Source organism: Amaranthus tricolor, chromosome 10 (assembly GCF_026212465.1).
Source record: "Amaranthus tricolor cultivar Red isolate AtriRed21 chromosome 10, ASM2621246v1, whole genome shotgun sequence".
Lineage (NCBI taxonomy): Eukaryota > Viridiplantae > Streptophyta > Magnoliopsida > Caryophyllales > Amaranthaceae > Amaranthus > Amaranthus tricolor.
The window spans coordinates 927501-952326 of record NC_080056.1 but is presented as its reverse complement, the minus strand read 5'-3'; the positions used below and the strand labels follow the sequence as shown (position 1 = coordinate 952326).

At 34.9% G+C, this 24826-nt stretch overlaps 3 protein-coding genes across 6 annotated transcripts; 2 read left to right on the top strand and 1 right to left on the bottom strand.

Moving 5' to 3' along the window:
- The first annotated feature begins 1553 nt into the window (after positions 1-1553).
- Positions 1554-11540, top strand: LOC130826079 (aladin). The gene is made up of 16 exons (XM_057691606.1): positions 1554-1707; positions 1797-1852; positions 2126-2275; positions 3866-3980; positions 4270-4369; positions 4478-4657; positions 5820-5878; positions 8022-8109; positions 8187-8262; positions 8599-8698; positions 8792-8843; positions 9567-9704; positions 9836-9923; positions 9999-10066; positions 10701-10780; positions 10873-11540. The coding sequence occupies exons 1-14, from the start codon at positions 1650-1652 to the stop codon at positions 10059-10061; spliced, it is 1323 nt and encodes a 440-aa protein (XP_057547589.1). The 5' UTR covers positions 1554-1649; the 3' UTR covers positions 10062-10066; positions 10701-10780; positions 10873-11540.
- A 911-nt stretch (positions 11541-12451) lies between these two features.
- LOC130826077 (alpha-L-arabinofuranosidase 1-like) lies at positions 12452-20562 on the top strand. 4 transcript variants are annotated; one of them, XM_057691600.1, is made up of 17 exons: positions 12452-12680; positions 13257-13465; positions 13998-14052; positions 14608-14819; positions 14945-15066; positions 15163-15316; positions 15767-15836; positions 15915-16060; positions 16154-16199; positions 16300-16352; positions 16565-16709; positions 17073-17191; positions 17292-17363; positions 17842-17945; positions 18393-18642; positions 18725-18868; positions 19775-20562. In XM_057691600.1, exons 2-17 carry the CDS (start codon positions 13298-13300, stop codon positions 19925-19927), a joined length of 2013 nt encoding a protein of 670 aa, XP_057547583.1. In that variant the 5' UTR covers positions 12452-12680; positions 13257-13297; the 3' UTR covers positions 19928-20562. The 4 variants fall into 4 exon arrangements, with proteins under 4 accessions (XP_057547583.1, XP_057547586.1, XP_057547584.1 ...); XM_057691603.1 differs by lacking the exon at positions 12452-12680 and adding an exon at positions 12710-12866; XM_057691601.1 differs by lacking the exon at positions 12452-12680 and adding an exon at positions 12710-12937.
- A 150-nt stretch (positions 20563-20712) lies between these two features.
- LOC130826078 (50S ribosomal protein 5 alpha, chloroplastic) lies at positions 20713-23473 on the bottom strand. Its single transcript, XM_057691604.1, has 2 exons — positions 23297-23473; positions 20713-21384 (listed from the first exon to the last, which is right to left on the bottom strand). The coding sequence occupies exons 1-2, from the start codon at positions 23358-23360 to the stop codon at positions 21038-21040; spliced, it is 411 nt and encodes a 136-aa protein (XP_057547587.1). The 5' UTR covers positions 23361-23473; the 3' UTR covers positions 20713-21037.
- Positions 23474-24826: the final 1353 nt, after the last annotated feature.

The following is a 24826-nucleotide window of genomic DNA, read 5'->3' as shown; positions in this document are numbered from 1 at the left end:
ATAATTTCTACATGAATCGCCTTAAAGAGCTTAATGAGGACGCGTACAAGTACTTAGTGGATGGTTCTATTCCTGAGCGCCAATGGACTTTGATTCATGACGGTGGGCATCGATATGGAGTGAGAACTACAAACATGTCTGAAGCGTTCAACGGCGTTATGAAGGGGGCCAGGTCATTCCCAATCACTTCATTGGTTAGGATGACATTCTTCCGGGTTAACGAATACTTTGCCACAAGGAGGGATTTAGGGAGAAACAGATTAGACAATGAACATGTGTATGCGAAGAAACCAACTGATACGATTGATAAGAATGCTGAAAAAGCACGCTTTCATGATGTTAGGATATATGACACAGTGCGTGGGATATTTGAGGTCACCACTGGTTGTGGCAATAGGATAGCAGGAAAAGGTGGAAAATCCTACATGGTTGACCTCACAGCAACATCATGCACATGTCAGAAACCAACCATCTTCAAGTTACCGTGCTCACATGTTCTTGCAGTATGTCGAGCTCGTAACATATCGTACGATACTTTTGTGGACCCTTCATTTCGCACTACAAAATACGTATCGACATATAAGAAGACTTTCATGCCCATTCCAGACATGTTCACCTGCGATCCTTGGAATGGTCCTACAGTTGTTCCAGATCCCTCAACGAAGCGTGGAAAGGGTCGTCCGCAATCAACTCGTATACGGAACGAAATGGATGCAGCGTTGACGCGTCCTCGTAACACGTGTAGCCTTTGGGGATTTAGTGGTCATAATAAGAAAACATGCCCTCGAAGGTCAAGAAAGTATGTTTTTTTTTTAATTTTGTAATAACATGTTGAATCTGATAATATTTATATGATTTTTTAAAAACACTTATGTATGTAACAGCGATCATGGCGATGCCGGGCCCAGTTGATCCATCAGTGCTTACGCTTCAGGCGACACACAGGATCATCACATATCAGCGTGCTAGTCAACGACGAGCTCCTGCTCTTAATGTCATTGCGGAGGTTGACGAGTTCACACCATCATCATCCACCGGTGCGCAAAACAAAAAGGGCCGGGGATTGTAGTTTAACAAACTTTGTACATTCTTATATGATTTGAACTTATTGTATGACTTTCCATGATTGTAATATATCTTCGCATTATTTTCATGATTATTTTTTTCAAATCAAGCTGGTTCGTAATTGATTATTATGGAATAGATGATATTGAACTAGTTTAATGCAGGTTGCGTTTACTATTTAGGGGAAATGAAAGAAAAAAAAAATTGTTGCAGGCCATAAGCAAACCGCCACATGAAGTGGCGGTTTACCAGGGACCAAACCGCCACTTAAGATGGTGGTTTGCTTGGCCAAATCGCCACTTCATGTGGCGTTTTAGCACTTGAGGGAAACCGCCATCTCAAGTGGCGGTTTTCTCTGAAAAATTTAAAAAAAAAATATTTTTTCACGTGGACGGTATTGTGGGAAATAGTGCAAAGTGGGAATTTTTTTTTAGCAATATTAAGGGAAATGATTCAAAACTGAAAGGATTAAACAAATGTGACTCGGCGGGAAACAACCTCCTCCTAAAACCCTACTTAGTTCTCACTTCTCAAATAGTCAAATTCTAGCACAAAATTATTGTCGTAACGTAAAGTGCCTGAAAATGCCGTCCTTTCCGCAACCCGGAACCGTCACCATTTGCGAAATCAACAGAGATCTCAGTACGCTTTCTCACTCTCTCTATTCCACTTATTATTCGAGTTCAATTCGCCGATCAATTAATATCAATCTAATTGTGTTAATTTTGTAGTTACTGCTGATAATTTATCCGATAATGTATCTAAGGAAAGCTATGGAAAAGTTATTGTAAGTCATTATTTTATCTTGCATTGCTATTTAATTGGTTGGTTGATTGTTAGGGTTTATCTTATTTGATATTTCTTCGACACAGTTTGTAGTTGATCGTTAGGGTTTATCTTGTAGGTATAGCTAGCAAATGTTAAGAAATGGCGGGAAAAGTAGTAAATAGAATAAAAAGTTGTCAATTGTCAGAATTCCTGAAGAGTATCATATTTTTTTTCAGTAGATTATGTTTTGTTTATTTGGTCTGTTTATGTGAAATTTTGTTGTTAATGATAGGGTATGCTGTTTAATCCTGTGGAATTTGAATCTGATAGTCTACTATTGCCGGATCGCAATAGTAATGCTGGTGATGAACAAGGAGGAATCCCGGAGAATGGTTTTCCAGCTTTGATTGGTGTTGTGAAGCGGATTTTTTGCCCTAATGATGTCAGTTTTAAGCTTTTTACCCTTTCTTGATTTGTTGTAGCTGAATAATAATAAAGATACGCTCTTTATCTTTAAGTAGAAAAATGGATTTAGAATTTGTTGGTTTCACATGTTTTGATTTTTGGAATTTTTCTTGATCATTCAGCCTCTTTTTTGGTTGTGTTTTTGGTTGAACTGATTGATGTGGGTGCAATTAATTTTGAAATTTATGTAGAAAATTTACACCCTTGATTTGGACTTTGGTTGTACTACACAAATTAATTGATACTTCTTTCATATTTTAATACTTCCATCAGTTCTCTCCAAAAGTTTTCAAATTCAAGTGAGAAGTAAAAAAGGAAGAATTAGCTTATATTGGACTATGAAATGTCATTTAGTATCTGTTTGAATTTTTGGGAAGTTCGTTGCTAGTAAGTTGAAGGAGACTAGTAGTTTTGAAGGATTATATGCTTATGATTGAAAGGAACTTTTATGTTCTTTAGCTTTGGAAATTTGTGAAATTGACTTTGTGGTGATTGTAGTTCCTTGCTTATATCTATCTGGCTGTTTATTGGGTGCCTTAATATCAAGTTTCTAGTAAAAGATGCACTTTGGCTGCTATAGTGCTCACGTCAAGCATGTTTCTAACATCTTTGAGATTCTGATGGGGAATGCAAGATAGCTTAGATTGATGTATAACGCTCTTTGATCTTGTCAAAATTCAATTTTAATCGTTGTTGAGTATTTTGCTTGTGTACTATATATGGAAGTCAAACTGCTTTTCGACAAGCTGCTTTACTTTATATTGTTTTTAGCCTCAGAAGCTTTGATATATATCAAATTCTTGATGACAGCTGCATTCTGTAAAGTATTATTATAGTTTGGTGTAACACGATAATAGTGTCACATTATTGATAGGATTTGCTCCCATCCCATCAAAATTGAAAAGAAGATATTAGTCTAACATTCAATAAGCTTAAAATTGGCTCTGCTGGGTATATTATGTCCCACTGTCAAGTTTGTACCTGTATGGTTGCACTAATCAGATGATTGGATTATGATGATGATGATGATTACACTAATCTGATAGCTTGTGCCAAAACATCAAATTCAATAACTTCATAATAGTGTAACACAACTGTGTAGGTCAATTTACTTTTAAGTTTTAACATTGTCATTGTATGGCAGAAAACTCATGGTCATCTACTGAATCTTTGGTGTAGACCAGAAAACTTTACTTTTAACGTGGGGATCAATGAGTCATATGGTGTAAAACAAGTCTATCATGAATCTGTCTCATAATACATAGTGCAAAAAAAAGATTGCACCTTATGGTGTATCGTATCGTTCGAATTGCAAAGTATTTTAAGTTTACCGATTTTATATTGCATCGTAAAGGTGTTAAACAACTGCGTGGGTCAATTTAAGGAATATTCCATGATCTTGGTCGATATTTTGGTGGTACAATGACCGCATCACCGTGACCGTTACCATAATTGCGATTGAAACCCCTTTTTTGCGCTATACATCAATATGGATAAAGACTTATGAATTGAGATTTAAGATAAGTGGTACCCATCTGTCAGCACTCATGCTTTGTTAGTTCTGCAGATGCATTTGCTGCCAGAAGTGAATTTACAAGGAGTGTCTTGGCACCAACACAAGCATATATTGGCTTTTATATCTGGGCCGAATCAGGTTACTATTCGTGACTATGATGATCCTGGTATATCACTAGATTTTCTCTCAGTTTTGACATGACTATATTTCATTTTGTTCCTTGAGTTTTCTTATGACATTTCCCGTGGTTAATTGAACAAACTATGTTTGGATAATTTGGGAAATAGACTGGTATAGGATAAAGTTTCTGTTGAAATGAATTGCACTTCTTTTCGTCAATGTGATTGTTATAGGAAAACAGTTTCTGTTGAAATGTCAATGTGATGTACAGTTCCGCTGGAACTTCTTTTCGTCAATCTTGTTGTTACTTATGGAGCGACTTATGATTTTATCAGAGGGCAAGGAACCTAGCATTTTGCATGGTGATTTTCAGAGAGAAGTTAAAGTTGTTGAATGGAGACCAAACAGCGGGAGAACACTCTCCGTTGCATGCAGGTGAGAATCGTGAAGCTTTTCATTAATGAAATTTCCCTTCTTTTTCATGTTTTGTGTTTACTTATTCCTGTTTTATATAATCCAGTCATTGGTTTTACTATTCTACAGGGGTGGAGTTTGCATATGGGCCGCTTCATATCCTGGCAATCCAGCATCTGTCAGGTCTGGGGCTGCCCCTTTTGTGGGCTCTATTTCCAAGGGCTCTGGCATGAGATGGACACTGGTGGATTTTCTTAAGAGTCACAGTGGTGAGCACATTTGTGCACTGTCTTGGAGTCCTGATGGAAGATATCCTTACTAATTCATGCCATGTATATATTCTATATTTTATCGTTCTTTTTTGAATTCATTGCTTCACCATATTACTAGGCACTAGCACAGGGGAATGATGGCTTTGTCATGGTTGAGTACTTTTGCACATTGTAATGTCTTTCACCTGGCATGCGTCTTACCAATGCTCAATAAATGTATCTTTACATGGATGTTTATAAATAGCAGTGATGTAAGGAAAAAGCGTAACCGCTTCAATAGTGTTCTCTCAATTTTGGTTGGTGAATCTATTTCATAGGCCATAGATTCCTTTCTGAAGGAGGTCTAGATTCATCCATTATGACATTCTGAGAGAAGGCCCTTCTAGATATTGTCTAAAGCTATTCTTTTGTGGTTTTCATCTTTTAGACACTTGGCTTTTATTTGTAGTCAACTTTTGTCAAGAATTTCATTACTTTACCATTTCCTAGGCAAGAAAGCTCTAGATCTTAGCATGTGCTGTTTTATTTAGTAGCTTGACTATGATACCCACCCGGATCGGTTTTGTGCTCATTTGCTATCTCATTTCCAGCTTGCGTGTGATTTTCACTTCCTAGACTTCCAAACTCCTGCATTCATGCTCCATCCTTGTATCCTATAATTGAATTGCTGACATGTAAATTGAACTTTCCAGTCCTGCAGTTCTGGCCAATCTTGCTCCTACTTTTAGACTAGTTTATTTTTGCATATTATATACTGTTAAGGGATTGTCAAAGATGACAAATGAACTTGTAGATTACTCCTTAGTTATGTGGGAACCTTTCTTTAGTTATGCCGTGTGTAGTAGGAAATTCCAGAGGTTTTCAGCGATAAGTCAATAAGGGCTTCATTAGTAGCAACCAAACGACATGTTTATCTTTACTCTATGGCTATGTGGGTACCTTTCATTAGTAGTAGGAATTTAGTTGAAATTCACTGTTTTTATTCAAGATATGGTTGATTGATATGAGTAGTGATTCTTTTAGTAAATACCTTGTATCTTAGCTTCCGTCTTCTGATTATCGTTTCTTCATCAAATTTAATGGCAATTTTCACATATAAATTCCTCTACTGTGCTGTGTCAATCTGGATCAATGAAAATATTATGCATCTTTTATCTTATTGTGGCATAATATGCTGGCTTTTCTTGACTTATCCAAACATACTTAGCAACAGGTTCTTATGAGAGCTCAGCTTTCACCATTTGGGACGTTTCTCAAGGTATGGAAGAATTCAGTTTGTATGAATTTAGTTGACCTTTGGAACAACCTACGATCTAGGACTATTGGTGGGAAGCAGAAGAAATATATGAATCTTAACTGCTTCACGCGTGTAATTTGATGTTCTCACTGAGATTATATTATTTGTTGCTAAATTTGACAGAACTAATAATAATACAGATAATTTTATATTTGAATTTTATTGGCTTCTGTTGATGTTTGATCTAGGATTTTCCTTGATGTAGCTGTCATAGTGTCATACTTTCATGTTTAATATGCTTAACAATATTGAAGCTGTTGTCTACGAAAGATTGGATAAACTTGTTTTTCATTATCATTTGTTGCTAAAATTTAACAGAACTAATGATAGTATAGGTAATAATATGTTTGAATTTTTATGTGGCTTCTGTTGATTTTTGACCTAGGATTTTCCTTGATGTAGCTGTCATAGTGTCATACTTTCATGTTTATATGCCTAACAATTTTGAAGTTGTTGTCTATGAAAGATTGGATAAACTTGTTTTTCACTATTATGCTGTGAAGTGTTATAGTTCTAGATATTAAGGATGAAAAAGGTTAATTTTTGTCATTCTAATATATGTAAAAAGGAATAATGAAGTCAAGTTCTTTTTTTTCTTTTCTTTTCATGGGTTTGAGGCCCACAACAGAATATTTATTTTTAGCATAATTGTTATAAGTACTGCCATAGTACCACCACTTATGCTTACAAACGTGTGGAGCTATTGAACTCAAAGATGACCTTAAGGTTCTGCCTAGAAGTACTCTCTTTGTCCACATGACTACCCTTTTTTAAAATTTATTTTGAGATTTCCCTCTCACTTTCCTCTATTCCCATGGCCCACTCACATGTTATGCTTTCTATACATAAACTTGTGTAATGAGGCAAGATGAGATTAATAGAGGAGTATTTAAATACTCCTGGATTTACTTTAATCAGTTTTAAGTTCTAAGTCATCTGATGAGCACATGAGCCTGATGTAGTCTTATTAGTACTTTTTGGCGACAAAGCGGCTGAAATGCTATAAATTGTAAGGTAATATGGTGAAATGATTATGAGCTTCAACTTTATTTGATTATAAAATAGGTCATTTACAAGAAGCAAATCCTGTTAACCATAAGAAGGGAAATAGTCAACGTAAGCTTTTGAGTTTTAACCAATTCCTTAGTTTATGTCAAAAGTCAAAATAGAGTTGTCAAAGCCCAATCTATATCCCTCCTAAATGATGCACTTTGCTAGTTTCTTCTAACTGTTGTTACCTCTGTAGCACGTGCATGCCTTATGAACGGAATTGTAGAACTTTTACCTTATAGCTGAAGGATCTCTTCTGCTCCTTGTCTCTTTTTGTTGGTAACTGGAGGCCTTTCTGTCTAATGTTTAGACTATCTTAGCATCTTAGGTCCATCTCTTGATGAAAATTCACATTTGTTTTGACTTCCATAAAAATAATCTCCAGTCACAAATACTTTTCAATGGATCTATTTCACTTCATAAGTTGAATAGAAATGTTGCTCTGTCATGCCTCTGGCCATTGTTGTGTGTTTGGAAATTATTGTTGTTACACTGTCTTAAAGCTGTGTGCACAGCTGTGTGCATACAGTTCTGATGTTTCTGGATCGTTATTGCAAATTTCAAAAATAAGGCATGTTTCTATATGTATTTAGGAAATCGCCGAAATACACTTTCTTACCATCACCAATTTCCTTAATTTTATGTACAAATGTGCACCAAAAACCATAGCCAATAGGAAATGTTAGCCTTGGTAAGAGTTGCTATGAATCAATTTATCTTTTTCACCTTCAATTAAACACCATCATTGAGGGTGCGGAAAGAGAAGTATTTTCATTAATCTTATTTTCATAGAATATTTTTAAACTAAAGAAGACCAATCTTTTACTTATTTCTCTGGAGTTTGAAGAATTGACTATAGACCTGGTTCCGTATATAGATTTTTCTGCTCTCTCCTTGATTGTTCTAAAGTCTATAGTGTGATAGCAGCAAAGTAGTGAAATTCATTATATGGTGAATTGGTGATAGTCTGGTTGGTTGAAAAAACTTGTGATGCTGTGTAATGTTTATTTTCAGATGTCCAATTTTGATTGAGTTGTAGCTCCTACTAATTTAGGTCATGGAGATCCTATTCGACGAGGATTAGGAGGCATATCAATCTTGCGATGGTCACCTTCTGGGGATTACTTTTTTGCAGCCAAGTTGTATGTTCCTGATTTTGTACCGTCTTAAATCTTGATATTCCATCAGATTTATTTAGTCAAGCTTTGCTCTTTTACAGTGATGGAACATTTTATCTGTGGGAGACTGGGACGTGGACATCACAACCTTGGTCTTCAAGTAGTGGCTTTGTTACGGTGAGCAAATATCTTGTTAACTTGACTATTACCCTTTTCTTTGGCTGGAGATTGCTGTAAATTTTTAATAATTTACTTGATTGCTTTAAATTGGTTTTATAGCTCAGTTTACTTTTACTTTTTTTTGGCCATATAATTGCAGCTTTCTAGTTATTATCTTAGTTGTAAATCCAGTTAAAGCTTTCTCTTTTTAGTATCACTCTTGACAAAAGCCTCTGTTACGAATGTGAGATGCTTGCTACCTGTTACACCTTGACTTCTCACTGAAATAGTAAAACGGTCTTTTTCCTGGAAATACATCTATATCATGTTAACTTATTTTAATTTTTATTACAGGGAGCTTCATGGGATCCGGATGGACGTATGATATTGCTTTCCTTCTCTAAATCCTGTACCCTGGGATCAATTCACTTTGCATCAAAGCCTCCATCTCTTGGTGCGTAAAATCATTTTCTCTTTTTCTATGCCTTTTAATTTTGTATTTTTCCATTTGTGCTGTATCTTTTAACTCTTTTTTTTTTCCTTACAGTTGCGCACTTACTTCCGGTTGAGCTACCCGAGATAGCAACTCTAACGCGCAGGTACTATTATGTTTTCCGTTAACCGTCTTCCCTTCCGTCAAATTCGTACCTAATCAATATACTATGTTATTCAGACTCTTCATTTTGCTTCACGTACCCGTGTCTGATCCTTGATACTTGGACATTGGTATGGCACTTAGACACTTCAAGTTAGGCATAAAATTGAATATTTAGACATATCCAACACTTGGACACATAGCAGCATCCAACATCAATACTCGAGTCCACGTAACATAGTCAATATATTTGCTGACAATGTGCTTTGATATTGAATAACTCAAGTTTATATACCTCTGAGATACTGCGAAATATCTTGTATGTATGAACTACAAACTTGCATGTGTTGACATTCAGTTTGTTGCTTTGATCCTAGGGGAGTAATACAAGGAAGCTGTTATTAATTAGCATGTTCAAAGAGCTTTTTAGTATGGTGATGTCTTCACAGCCTGAAAGACTGAAATATGATAATAACCTTGCTCTTTTGTTGGAAAAAGTAGATTTTGTTGTATGATTCAAAATACAGACTAGAGGAGCAGAGGTTTAAAACAGAGAAGTTAAAACTTTGTGAAAACTCCTGGAATGATTTTCCTTTTCTTTTACAAAATTGTTTTTCTCCTGTTCATCATTGGAGAAAATTCTCGATGCATGTATGATTTTTTAAGCTGTATATGCTGTCATGTTTTAATAATCATGTATCACTTGGACACTTGTGATTTAATACAGTCAGACAATTGAGAAGATAGCTTGGGATGCTTCAGGAGAACGCTTGGCCTTGTCTTTTAAAGACGGAGATGAATCATACCAGGGTCTTATTGCCATATATGATGTTAGAAGGACTCCGTTGATAGCAACTTCACTAGTGTGAGTTTCTCGTTCATGTTTCTGCATGTGTCCTTCATGCATCAGCACCCAAATCTGTATTTTGGTCATGCTAAATGCAATGCCGATGAAAATACATGCTAAATGATGCCAACTGTTTCCTGTGTATCCAGTGGATTTATCAGAGGCCCTGGGGACAGTCCCAAGCCAATTGCATTTTCTTTCCATAATAAGTTTAAACAGGGACCTTTGCTATCTGTGGTAATAATCCCTCTCTTCCCTCTTATTCAAGTATTCTTTAAAGGATGCGTATTTGACTCCGTCTTTATGATTCAGTGTTGGAGCACCGGATTTTGCTGCACCTACCCTCTTTTGTTTCGTTCTCACATCCTTCCTTAGTTAAGGTATTTTCTTCTGTATCGGAGCAAAAATTGACAAATTCTATGAAGACCTTGTGCAATTTTAAAAATTATGATATTTTTCTTTTAATTTTGTATCTTTAAACACCTAACGTATATTAAGTAATTTAATATTAAGGCCTCTAATTTTTCGGGGCCCTGTGCGCTCGAACATGTTGAACACGCTCTTAACCTCCTATGTCTCCAACACTCCGTCTGTTTAATGGTATCTAATGGTAAAAGGGGATGAATTTTGGTCTTAATTTTGATGAAATGTGTTACATTATTCCCACAGTAATAAAACACTCATTCTTAAACATGCATTTTTCTTCACAATTTATCATTACCACTTTTTTTTAGTATATTTATCATTATCACTTAATATAACATTTTCTAGTCGTTATAGATGGTAATGAATTTTATGAAGTTTAGAAAGTGATTAGAGTACAACAAACATAACTAAAAACCTTGTTAAGTAATTTTTGCAACTAAGTTAGATTATATTCTCATTATCATTTTCACTATATAATAGGAGTACTAATTATCAAACAGTCCGAAATTATCATCTTATGATTCCTAGTTGAGCTGCCTGTCCTGTGTCCTTCCAAATATTTGTCTCTGATAGTTGAATTATTTGTAGGCTATTGATTGTAGCTTGTGAAAGGTAGTCCTTGGCGTGAATCTGCCATCACCATTTTTGTTTTGTCGAGTATGTTCAAGGTACATCGTCAATTTTTTTGGAAGTTAATGTTAAGGTGCATTTTCAATAACTCGTGTTACCACTATTTACCTGAAATTATTTGTTATTTTAGGTTTATTTGAAGTGAATGACTTAACTTTCACATGTCGTCTTGTTTATGGAGAAGTTAAACCCGCCATTGTCCAATTCTGCAACTACTCGCAAACAAAATCCCCTTCGTGTATTTGTTTCCACACAGTGGCAGTTTGTTCTCCTCGCTGAAGGATAGTCCGTAGAATATAATACTATATATTTTCTGAAAACAAAAGACAACAAGGATCCCAGGCTGCTTCGTATGTTTTATTTTAACTGTATATTCAAGTTCAGTCATTAGTAGAGTATTATAAAAACTCTCCATGTCTGACATTTTTCGCACGAATTGCAAGCTTATTCTTGTGGACGATAGATGCTGTGTCAAATTCATCAAGTGTTGATTATTGTTGCAATTTTTTTAGGGTGAACGCTACCCAATGTGAATCCTTGAATGGCTTTTTCTGCAATGTTACACAATAAGCAACTTGTTTTTCTTTATTCTTGTAGTAATCTTTAGAACAACAATTCAAAAGACTACCTTGCACCTTAGCTTAAGTCTAGTTTCACCTTGCCTAGATGATTTATTTTAGTTTAATATGATTAAAAATATGTGTATGTTTAGTTTGTGTTTAATATTTAATTAAATATTATAGCAATTGTTTAGATGATTTAATCATCGGTGTGAGTGACAACCTGTGATGAAAATGTTGTCAAATTTTAAAATTGAATATTTAATTAAATATCATAGCAATTGTTTAGATGATTTAATCATCGGTGTGATTGACAACCCGTGATGAAAATATCGTCAAATTTTAAAATTGAATATTTAATTAAATATCATAGCAATTGTTTAGATGATTTAATCATCAGTGTGAGTGACAACCCGTGATAAAAATGTCATCAAATTTTAAAATCGAATATTTAATTAAATATCATAGCAATTGTTTAGATGATTTAATTATCGGTGTAATTGACAATCCGTGATGAAAATATTGTCAAATTTTAAAATTGAATATTTAAGTAAATATCATAGCAATTGTTTAGATGATTTAGTTTCAAGTGAATATGCTCAGAACATGGGGATGTTGACTGGTTATTGTTATTTCATTTTCTTACTAATACATACCGTTTTAGATAAGGGTGCATGTCCTACATCATTTAAGTAGTAGGAAACATTGCATGACGCAAAAGGACACGTTGATTTTTTTAAAAGATTATTGACTAGAATTGAATCTTAAAAAATTATTTTAAGAAAATTTGAAAATAACTTTTTATTGATAGATAAAAATATTCCTATTATACCTAAAAGATAATCAAGAGTCTATTCTTAAAATAGTTAGACGAGTAGATGTTTTATTGTGGAAGTAAAAATATAGAATTAGACTAATCTCTATTTTACTCAACCACTATTAAAAAATACTCCACTAAAATAACTCATTAAATTAAATGCATATTATATTTATGTGAATTTATATATGACATTTGTAACCTGGACTCGATCGGAAATTATTTTTTTATTAGTCTTACCACTAACAAGAGTGAGGTTGTTATATTCAACCTTGAATCTCATCTAAATGAAAGCCACTTAATAACCACATTACACAATAAATGTTATTTTGTTGCCTTATCCATAATCCAATCATTCTAATTAAGTTTCACTATGGATTGTAATGTTGTTATATTAGGCTAAAGAATTCTTCCCTTAAAGCAAAGCCATATTTATTTTCTTTGGTCAATTACCATTTTTTTTTCTTTACATATATTTTTATTCATTTATTTTATTATTATCCATTAATTTTCTCTTATCCAAAACAATTGAAGATTAATTGAGCATTGAATATTTTGCAGGTAAACATTACATAACTCTAAGCAATGCAGGGGAATAATATATCATGAAGTACACTTTATTGCTATATGTTTAGTAAATTAGTTTAATGATGACAGAGATTAAAACTTTATAATGAATAATGGAAATAATGGGATTGAGTTGTACCCATCATTGTTTGGATTATGTTCTCTAATGAGAATCTTTTTGTAATTTTTTTTTCTCATTTCAATTATTTTGAATGTTAATTACACAATGTAATTGAATTGCATTCATAAAGGTTGCAACTTTGACTTTTGATCTTTCACATTTTACTTTCTGGGGTTTTTGGTTTGTTGCTTAATTAAGTGATTAAGGTGCTTAATTATCTGGGTTTTTTCTTACAATCTTAAATTTTTTAATTTGATGATCATAATTAAAATCATGATCATGATTAAATTTTACAAGCTTTTCAAAGTTTATTATGAACCCAGAAAAGGGTTTGTATTTTGTGATCATCTGTTTATCTGATAACCCATTTTTGTTGTTATTTCTATTTTGGTATTTCTTTTGGTTGTGATTATTGATGATTTTACTAAATTTGGTAACATATTGTGTAGCTTTTTGAAGATTTGCTGAAGATTAATGTGTTGAGGCAGAAATGGGTGGATATTGTCTTTTGCTTCTGCTAATAATTGGGTCATATACTTTGTATAATTCCAAAGGGATTGGAAGGTTCTTTAAACAGACTGAAACAGCTGCACTCATTGTGGATGCTTCTGCTTCCGGCCGGACGATTCCTGATACATTGTTTGGGATATTCTTTGAGGTCAATTTCTTCAAACATCGATTTTCTTATGTCAAAGCCTTGATCCGAATAATATGATAATATGAAGTTGGTTACATTAACCAAAACAAATCATTGTGATAGACCATTATTGTCAAAGATTATACCCTTCGTTTTCATATGTTGTTCGTAGTGTCAAACTTTGACTATGATTTCTGGTCGATCTATATGAGAAAACATATTCATGTGGGATCTTGATAGATTCGTATATATACTTTCTAAATTTTAACTTTTTATAAGTTTGCATTGAGATCCCCGAAAATAGTGAATGAAAATAGTGAATGAGAAGAACAAATGAAATCAGAGGGAGTACTTTATTCGGCTACCAATCTTCAACTAAGAAAATTAGTCCAATGTTTAACATTTTTTACATGTAATTCGTCGCTCATGTTTTCTAGGTCATCTTTGGTTTACGTTTTCTCTTCTCGGATCTTCAAAGAGCTATTTCTTTGTGAAATGTGGATAAAATTTGCTTCATTGAAAATGATGTATGTGCAATGTGCTATGTATCTAGGAGATTAATCATGCTGGATCAGGTGGACTTTGGGCGGAATTAGTTAGCAACAGAGGTATGTTCTATGTGTTTGTCTCAAATTAGAGTCGTTTTTCCCTCTTTGATTCTCGTACTTGAACGAGATATATGCTTTCAAACGGCATTGCCTTTTTGCATTTGTCAGTTTGCAATCTTTCATATACACAAAGCATTCACAATTTGGTTTGATGCATATTGCATAACGATGCTGAATCATTACCAAATACTAAAGCGTAAAACATGATCGTATAAGTATTCTGAAACTAGACCATATTAGCGCCTTGGCCGAATTCCAAACTGAACCATATTTTCAAACTGTAAAGTCTATCAAAACCATAGATTTACAATTCCATTTGGTCTATGGTTCAGTAATTGGTACAAATAATTAGTTCAGTTATTAATGTGTTTTGGAAACGGGAAACTTGTTTGGTTGCGTGAGATAGACTTATTAGACAACTAAGGTTTAAATTTGTTTCAATTTTCAGTAAATGACCGAAAAGTTCACCTGTACAGTAGTGTATCAACAACAATGCCAGAGCATTAATCCCAGAGCCTTGTAGTAGTGTATAATCTAGAAAATTTGTGGCTTTAGGTTTTGAAGCTGGAGGTCACCACACCCCGTCAAACATCAAGCCGTGGTCACTAATTGGAGATGAATCAACTATAATGGCTGCTACGGAACTTTCATCATGTTTTGAGCGTAATAAAGTGGCTCTTCGTATGGATGTTTTGTGCGATGATATTGGTCCTAAAGTTTGTCCAAAAGGTGGCGTAGGAGTCTATAACCCCGGATTTTGGGGGATGGTAAGTGACAGAAATCTACAACCCAAAACATTAAGTATTTTTTTAGAAGGCAAGAAGAACCTATCAAATGCTACTAGATGCCATAGAATAATTGTCAATGAATTGGTGGGTTGTTTGTATTGCAGAACATTGAACAAGGAAATACCTATAAAGTAGTCTTTTATGTTCGATCGGCGGGATCAATAAACGTTGATGTGTCATTGGCTAGCTCTAATGGAAGGGAAGTGCTGGCTACCGTCAATGTGATGTAAGAGTCGTACCTTTGTGGAAGATCTACGTATAGATCACAAGAATAATTCTCCATCTGCGCATGCATTCTAATTCTACTAATTTATTATGGCAGTGCTGATGCACTTCAAGTTGCTAATTGGACAAGGATGGAGGTTATGCTGGAAGCTAAAAGTTCAAATTCGAATTCACGACTTCAGTTAACAACCACCAAAAAGGGTGTACTTTGGATCGATCAAGTATCAGGAATGCCAACCAACACTTATAAGGTAGATATATATATATATATATATATATATATATATATATATATATATATATATATATATGTATATATATATATATATATATATATATATATATATATATATATATGTATGTATGTATGTATATATATATATATAGATTTATCTTGAAAATCTTCCATCAAGAAAATATGCCATAATGTTTGGAAACAAATTGTTTGTTGTCACTAACAAGGATAAGGTTACGTACATCCGACCCTCAAATCCCGCCTAGGTGGGAGCCACTTAATGGCATTCGGATAATGGATTGTTTTTTCTTGAACTCCGAGCTATGATCTCTTGAACATCTTTGCGATTTATGCCGTGGAGAGAGGAAGTATGATGCATAAACTCGTGCACTCCTAGTAATAAATACTTTTTCGTTAACACTTGTTGGGAATTTTCCCTTGCACTTGATCTAATTCGTTCATATAGGGGCATGGATTCCGTAAGGACCTCTTCGAAAAGCTTGTTGCTTTGGAACCGAGATTTCTCCGATTCCCAGGTAAAGTTTGTTAAATGCTATAAATTTTAGATATGTGGTCTTGGCATTCTCTCAAGGTTCCTTTACGTTTCCTTTCAGGCGGCTGTTTTGTTGAAGGTGAATGGCTAAGAAATGCTTTCCGTTGGAAAGAAACTATTGGTCCATGGGAAGAAAGGCCCGGACATCTTGGAGATGTTTGGATGTACTGGACTGATGATGGACTGGGTTACTTTGAATTCCTCCAAGTAGGACTTATGAACTTTTCTCTACCTTCATTTTTTTATTACCCCATCAAGGATACACCGAGTTATAGCTATATATATTCGGAATTTTTACAGTTGGCTGAAGATCTTGGAACAGCTCCGGTTTGGGTAATTAATAACGGTATCAATTACGAAGACACTGTTTATTTGATTGATGCTCTCATATACTGTCTAAAATTTCATTTTTGATAGTTATATACGCTATTCTGACTAATGTATAGGAATTGGTCACCGAGATCAAGTTGAAACAGCGGTTATTTCTGCATTTGTGCAAGTATGTTATTTCCACGTTTTATTCGACTTTACGTTAGGAGTTATCTTTATGAAAATATATAATATATATTTACCAAAATAATTACTAAAGATTTTGTTCGACTTTGCTGTCAATAACCATCTCCTTTTAGAGCATGTTATGTCATGAAAAATTGGTGAGCATCATGTCTTTTAATCAATTTATTCGTAGATTTTTTTTCCTTGTGCATATAGGAAATGCTAGACAGCATAGAATTTGCTAGAGGTGATCCTTCGTCTAAATGGGGTTCTCTTCGTGCTGCAATGGGCCATCCAGCCCCTTTTGATCTCAAATACATTGCTATTGGTAATGAAGATTGCGGAAAACCTTACTATCGAGGTACACTTTTTTCATTCACCTTGTACCATAGTAATTGTTATTTAGATTTTCATACAAAGCCTCTTCTGTAGTCAATTTTGTCATTTTATGCTTCTCACCGTTGGTAGCTTGACACGGTATTAGAAGCCTAGGTCACAGGCTTGAATCTCATCCACGTAACTCAAAGTATGAGGGAGATTTGTGTTGCATCTACACTTCTCATCCACACTTCTAGCTCAAAAGGCTCCTGTGTAAGATAGAGTATATAACATACATTAGGGCCTCAACCATCTGCTTTTACTTTTGGTTGAGTTGGTTTATTGACATTCTTCAATCTTGTTGATGACATCATATTGAGATTCATTCTTGTATACTTCTAACCAGGAAATTACCTCGAGTTTTTCACTGCCTTAAGAAAAGCATATCCAGATATCCAAGTTATATCAAATTGTGATGGCTCATCTACTCCATTGGATCATCCAGCCGATTTGTATGATTTTCATGTATATTCTCAACATCCTTCTTTTGATCTGATACTGACGTATTTCTACGATTATAGCACCTGATTTAACAAGTTCGCTTTCATGTCTCGAATTATGACAGATATACACATCCGCAAATGATATGTTCTCCAAGTATCATAAGTTTGACAATACACGACGTAGGGGGCCAAAGGTAAATAAGTAAAGGAATTTGCTATGTATTTACTTTATCCTAATGCTTTTTGGTCACTTACCAAATTTTATAAAGAATGATTTCTGGTAAGGGTGTAAGGCAGTGTCACATGATTCGCTAATCTTCTTGCAAATTGCGAACCAAAAAAAGTGAACTATGGTTGGATTTAGTCTATTTTTGGGCAAATTCGAGCAAAACGCGAATTCAAATAGCGACTTATCTTGCAAATTATGTTAAGATCGGGGTCGCTTATCATGAAATCCTAAATGATCATCCTAGGATCTAGAGTAAGCTTGTTTAGATGCCTGTTTTTGCACATGAAGTGTTGCCCCTTCAACCACCCTCTAAGAAATTAGAGATTTTCTTCGTTTTGTACTTCGCCTTTCGGTATTTTGATATAAAAAATTCCATTTTAAATGCCAAATAAAAAATTGCTTGTATATATAAAACAAAAGTTTCACATTTTTTCCTTTACCAGGCTTTTGTAAGTGAGTATGCTGTGACTGGAAAAGATGCTGGCAAAGGAAGCCTTCTCGCTGCATTGGCCGAAGCTGCGTTCCTTATGGGATTAGAGAAAAATAGGCAAGTACATCATTTATTTAGCCTTGCTAGCTAGCTGATACCTTTAGCCGATTTAACTGTTGAATAGTTCCCAGATTTATGTATAGGGGCATGATCAAATGGAAACAACTAAGTTGGTGAAAACCGTGGACACGCACAGAATGGGTACATATCACATTCAATGGGGTACATATTCAACGTAAGGGATTACACGTGTTTTTTGAGTTCATAGTTTTTAAAATATTTACGAAACTGCCACTGAAAATATGTACCCTCTTAGACTGTTATGTACGCCCAATTTATAAGTTGCAGCTATTTACCAAAATACCAAAACAGTATGTACCCGAAAAGTTGAATATGTACCCCGTTTCAGTTTTCACCACTTCAAGTGGTTTTCACGTGATACTAAGTTTTTGTAGCTGATCTCCTTTTATATTGTTGAAAAGCTATAGATTTATTTGAGTGCAGTGATGTTGTTCAAATGGCAAGCTATGCTCCACTTTTCGTCAATACTAACGATAGACGATGGAACCCAGATGCAATCGTCTATGATTCCTCACGTGTCTATGGTACGCCAAGCTACTGGATGCAACTATTTTTTGCAAAATCCAGTGGTGCAACTCTTCTTAAAACTGGGCTTCGTTCGTCTAGTTCTCTTGTTGCCTCTGCAATTAGTTGGAATAATGCAACAGACAACAAGAATTACATAACTATCAAGGTTTGGAACCTTTATACTCTTTACTTTCACAATCCAGAAAGATTGTTGATTTTGGTTGTAAAAGAGGTTATGTTTTGCGCAGATCGTGAATTTTGCAAATAGGTATGTGAAGCTCAAGCTATCCATTGCTGTCAATGAAAATTCTGTCCGGCTAGCTGGGTCAAAGAAGACTGTTCTGACCTCTAATAATGTAATGGATGAGAATTCATTTCGAAGTCCTAAGAAGGTAATATTTGAAGCCCTTAAAACTAGATCTGTGTGGTTTTAATGCTCAACAATTCTTGTATGAGACGGTCTCACCGTGAGATGTGCCTCATACTTGGGTTAAATAGTCCAATTGTAGAAACTTTTAGCTTATAAACTTCTTGTTTTGATGTCGTCTTACCGTGAGACGGTCTCTCGTAGGAATAGCTCTTTAATATTTTATAAAGCCAACATGACTCATAATTGTTGTTATCTACACAATTTGCTACTCTGAATCTTAGGTTTCGTGGCTTGGGACAACAATCTAATGTTTTTGGCTTTTTGCTTCTCGACTCCTCTTTCACTTCAATTAGTTGTGTTGGGTCCTCCGCCATCTAATATAGCTTTTGAATCTTGACACTTCATTTTGTCGTTACAAACACGAACAATTTCGAAATTCCAGTTAAATCATTGGACAGGCAACTTCATCCGACATAGTCATGTTGGTACTTGTTACACTAACATAGAGGTTCCATTTAGGAGCAAAACAAAAATAGACAGAAATGTTTTTGGTCTTGTTTATTCTACATTTTTTTGTGCAATTTTAAGACCTAAATGCCGACAATCAAACAAAAGCAAAACTAATGTAAACTAAAGATTGAAACCCTTTGATTTAAGGGGTCATATGCAGTCGTACATCTTGCACATGCCCAAACTACCCTTATACTTTAACTAGAGTAATGTTTTGAGGTGCTTTACACCTTGCTATCAACTAGTAATTAGATCATTTGACTGCAATTAGTAGTAGGTTTGAGGTGTTTATCAATCTTCTCGGGTATAGCCGACCCCATATTGTTGGGACTCTGGCTTTTACATTGTCGTGTTATTAGCGAAAAGTAAAGTCAAATACTTGTGACCGAATGATTCTGGATCATTTCGTTGCTTGCAGGTAGTTCCGTTTTCTACTGGATTCACAATAACCGGCAAAAACACCGATATCTTGCTCCAGCCATACTCTTTCACATCGTTTGACGTGGTTCGAGAACAACCGAGTCATCTCTTAATCAATGAAGCAGATTTTGGCCGAAAATCCTCCTCCTGAGTAGATTTATACACTGTACACATCTCGCAGGACTATACACTGACAAATACTGGACTTTTGTGCCCAATTGATCACTATTTGTCTAATACACACTACGGTATGATTCAGTTCTAGCCTTCTAGACCGAACAGTTTCGAGCAGATTGTTTCTTTCTTACATTTCATTAATTTATGGTCCATATTGGTTGTATATAACTTCACAGCCCTTGAACATTTCAAGGTTTGGCTAATGAGCCTAACATTTGTAGATGCCATTCTTATCAATTGAATAAAAAGAAAAGAAAGAAGAAAAAACAATCAAGTGATTACTTTTCCCTTTCTTATTTAGATTTTCATAAACAATCTATTACATGATTGACATCACCGATCTTTTGGCAGGAACTCACGAATAATGTTGAATGGCGATTTGTAGAGAAACGTATTGCTGCACCTTAGGGGGGAATGTAGAAAACTAGTATAGGGTGGGGCAACATTCACCTGTTCATGTGTGTAGAACCAACTTGACTAATATTTCTGTGTTACCGTATATGTTACACAATTTAATATTAATAGTGTATTCAATCAACCGGCATAATGGCCTAGGCAGGCCTAGGCTTGGATTCCCCCGACTAAAGAGGGATTACAAGAGCGAATAAGTGCTTAATTATAAGGTGAGAAGATTGTTAAATTTTGAAAAGTTCACACGTTTTTAAAGTTTGATTTTGTGAACTTCAAATGCCTTACATACGGTCCTATAGCACGCGTTAATGCAAAAAGAATACCCAAAAAGATAAAACTAATGCTCGATCCAAACAAAGATTTCCGAGTTCATTGTCCTCAGCCCCTCAGGAGTCGGGCCTCAGTAGATTGTGACAAACAGAAGGTAGTAAAGTACACTGCTCAATCATATACATTCTGCTGAAATGAACAAAAATATGCTTGTCTATGTTGTTGTTCATCCACTTTGACATCTACAGGACAAAGCTTGTCTTCTACGACGAATGCACAAGTATTGTCATCAAAGTAATCAGAGCACAAAACCAAATTAGGTCGCATCTTCAAAACGAGCTACAAAATACCGTATTAAATAATCTTTTCGAAAGAAAAACAGTTAGAAATTGTGTTGCTTCCCTTACACATTCTTAAGCTTCTTCATCTTCGAAGGTGGCCATCGACCTTTCTTCCTCATCACTCTTTTGCGCATCAGACGTTTCTTTCTGAGTCTAATCTTCTTTGCGATTTTCATCTTCATTTTCTGTTCAAGCTGCAGCTGCAACTTCGACTCCAGTGGAAGATTCTGAATCGGAGTGCTTTCTTCTGCATTTCCAGATTCATCTCCACCTTCTCCAGCTGGTTCCTGTGCAGCTGAAGCCATAGCGATAACAGTGCATCTTCTTTGAGCACTTAGTGGCGCATGAACCTGTAAGCCGAGTCGAGATGTTGGATGCAATGCAACAGAAACATTTTGCGGCTTGATTGCTGAAAATAAACTTCAAAAAAATCAGATATAAATCAAGGTAGCAGATAAGTAATAGTAGCAAAGTACAGAGGGGATGTCATCAATCTTCTTAGCTTTGTGTTGCCCAATTTGATGCATGAGAATGGGGTACAAAGTTAGCATTTTGTTATTTAGTTTTGTTAGTTTGGTCTAGAAGTTTATCATTTCTATGTACCCATCTCAGATTACAGTTCATGAGCAATTAGCAAGGCGACAATGCCACAGTGGTCTTGCCTAGCTTTAGGCAGAATGTCAAAATATTAGGAGCTGCGTTACTCAGACTCGCACTTGTTTTGGATGCGAATACATGTTCAAGAGACAGATTTCCAAAATGAAGGGTCATAATGTCATACCCATGTCCCGAATGTTGAGGATCTGAAAATAAAGGTTCATAATGTCATACCCATGTCCCGAATGTTGAGGATCTGAATATGGAGGTAAAATAGAGGTAAAATGAAGAATCCGAGGAACATAGATTGGGGGGCAACCTCAACATTAAACATCATTTCCGGGGAAATTTCTGATATAATGCTGTTATGATTAAGCTAAAAAGGAGATCTTGAACATTTGTAAGATCCCTTGTTTTTAATTGTTGGAATTTTGTGACTCGAACCGAGTCTAAGATCAGGTTTAAGATGAATCAAATGAAGGTTGAGTTCAGCGGGTCAACGCCAAGTCGGCTGCTGTGTCTGGAATGTTTCTGTTTGGGAAGAATGGGAAAGTCGCAAGCAGGGACTATGTTCGCGGGTCGCGAGCTGTCGAAGGAAAGCTACTGTTTTAAAACAAAGCTCAGTCGCGAGCAGTAAGAAATGGCGCGGGCCGCGAGTTGCTGCGGGATTTCAGGATTTCAGTTTGATTCAGGCATTTTGTGGCGGTTATTTCCCACGATGTTTGCGGGCGGTTACTTTCTTTGTTTTTGGCCGGTTGTTACCTTAGTTTTAGGATGATTATTCTTTGTAATTTTTTTTAATTCTTTGTAAAGTGAGGTAAATATAAAAAGGGCCTCATAATCTTAGAATTAAAACGAAAGGGGCGAAAAATACAAATTAAGAGAAACTAAGAGAGAAAAGCTTGGAGCCATTGTTGTGGTTTCTCGTGTTCATCTTGTAATCTCACGGTCTATGGTGAAAAGTTTATTCTCGATGCAGATGGATGTAGCTATCACTTTAATAGTGAACCACGTTAAATTTTTCGGTGTGATTTTCTCTATTGTTTGTTTGAATCTTTGTTGTTTTCGTGATTGTTTTTCGATCTTTGCTTCCACTGTCCCACAACATTAATCTTGGTACCCTTTGAAGTTTTATGGACAAAACATCAATAAAAGGGATGTAAACACATTCCTTTTCATCATGAAAGATTACCAGCTCATAAGCAAATAGCATAATCTATATTCTATCCTCAGAACAAAACTAAACAATTTGAAGGATCAAAGAATTGGGACAATCAACTATACTAAAATTCTGAGAAGAGTCAATTAGTGGGAAGTTTAGTTGATTAACATTTCCACGCTTTTTACGGAATTTGCTACATTTTTCCTAAACAACCCATTTAATCTCATTCATATATTTGAAGTTCTTTCTAAGTTTTCTAAACAACCGAAAATTAAAAAACAAAAGTTTACAAATGTAACAAATTGATGGGGACGGAGTAATATACAATAAGATTGTAACAAGTGCGCAAACAAATGAAACAAACAAAAACTAACATAATTTTGAGCCTTATTGAACGACAACCAATAAGCACACCAACTGCTCGACAAAATATCTCAAAGAAACCAAAAATTAAGAAGTTAAAACAACAATATTTTCAAGCATTGAAACAATTCAGAAACGTTTAACACAAAAAATGCAGGAATTTAAGAAGAAAATTAAATGATAATAAAAAGAGACTTACACAAGGAAGAAGAAAGAACAATGGAGGTGATAGGAGGAGTAGAAGAGAGAGTGAGGAGAGCCATCTCTCTGCTTGAAGTAATTTGAGTAGGGAAATGGGTGTTGGATAAGCTTATTTGTTTGTAAGAAAAATTTGAGGCTTTTATTGAATTCTCATTGGTTGAAATTTCAAGTGAAATATTTTTGCCTTGGAACAAATATTCAAATGATTAAATCAAAGAGATAATTTTGGGGAAATGGTGAAAAATGATCAAACATTAAATAGATTTTTGAATTTTTTTTTTTTGAAAAATAGATTTTTGATTACTTGTGATCAACTTTAAATTTGACTTTATAGTAATAGAAATGATTTTTAAAAACAAGATTTTATCTAATGATATTGGAACTACCCCTAATACTTAAAAGTTAATTAACACATATATCATTTGATTTTATATAATCTCGAATTCATATAATGATTTCCCTAATCTGCCTAAACTATCAACAAAACAATATCAAATTTTGATCACCAATAATATGAAGTCAATCATGTCAGCTCGAGCCATAAGTTTAATAAGTCGTGTCATAGTGGGAGTTATATCATGTCAAAGCGAATCATGTGCCTAACAAGTAACAAGTCATTAGTACCATAGTGAACCATAATGGGTCGTGTCTTATTGTGTTCAACTTCAACCAAACAATGGCCCATGAATCGACTTGAGCACGCAGGCCAACATGCCTTGTCGTGGGTGACGAGTCTAACGTGTAATACATATATGTGAGTCACAAATCATGTCGTGTCGTGTCGTTTTTCAAAACTTTAAAGTTATACTATAATTAATAGTTAACTCTCAAAAGCATATTTATTAATTTTTAGTTTTAAGTCGGGTTATTTTCTAGTTTTGTGTGTACCTTGGTAACATTTTGATCCAATTCCAATTTTCATCTGTGCTAAGATTAGGCTGGGCCAGGCCAGATCAGGGCCTCTTAAAGTTAACATGGACTTTACATGAGCTGGATAAGGGCTCAAAATGGGGGCTCGGCCCATTGAACGCCCCTAATGAAAACTATAAGACAAACTATCAAAAAAATGAATTAAATAAGATAACTTTCAACTTATTTCCAAAAGTAAGCGTGAAATTCTCAAACCTGAGGTTTGGGGCTGTTCGCAGTTACTAATTGCGAACAGGTCAAAACAAGTCAAAAATAGTTGTTCGCATATTTGACCTATTTTGACCTCTTCACAGTTAATAACTGTGAATAGCTACTTTACTTTTTTTTTCCTAATTATTGAGTTGTTATTTATTATATTTGCAGTAGAGACATTAGAATAAGTAATTACAATCCAATGTATGTTTCAGGGGGATGATTCATTGCCAAAACTCCGAACATTCGTAAGTCAAAGCTTGGAAGCTATGATAAAGTAAATAAACATATATATACAACTAAATATATACAAATATTTGAAATATACAACTAAATAAGACAGCTCCTATCAAATATATGCGTACCTCGAAATGGTGCCTTCATCAGCATTTTCGGGGAGATGCGA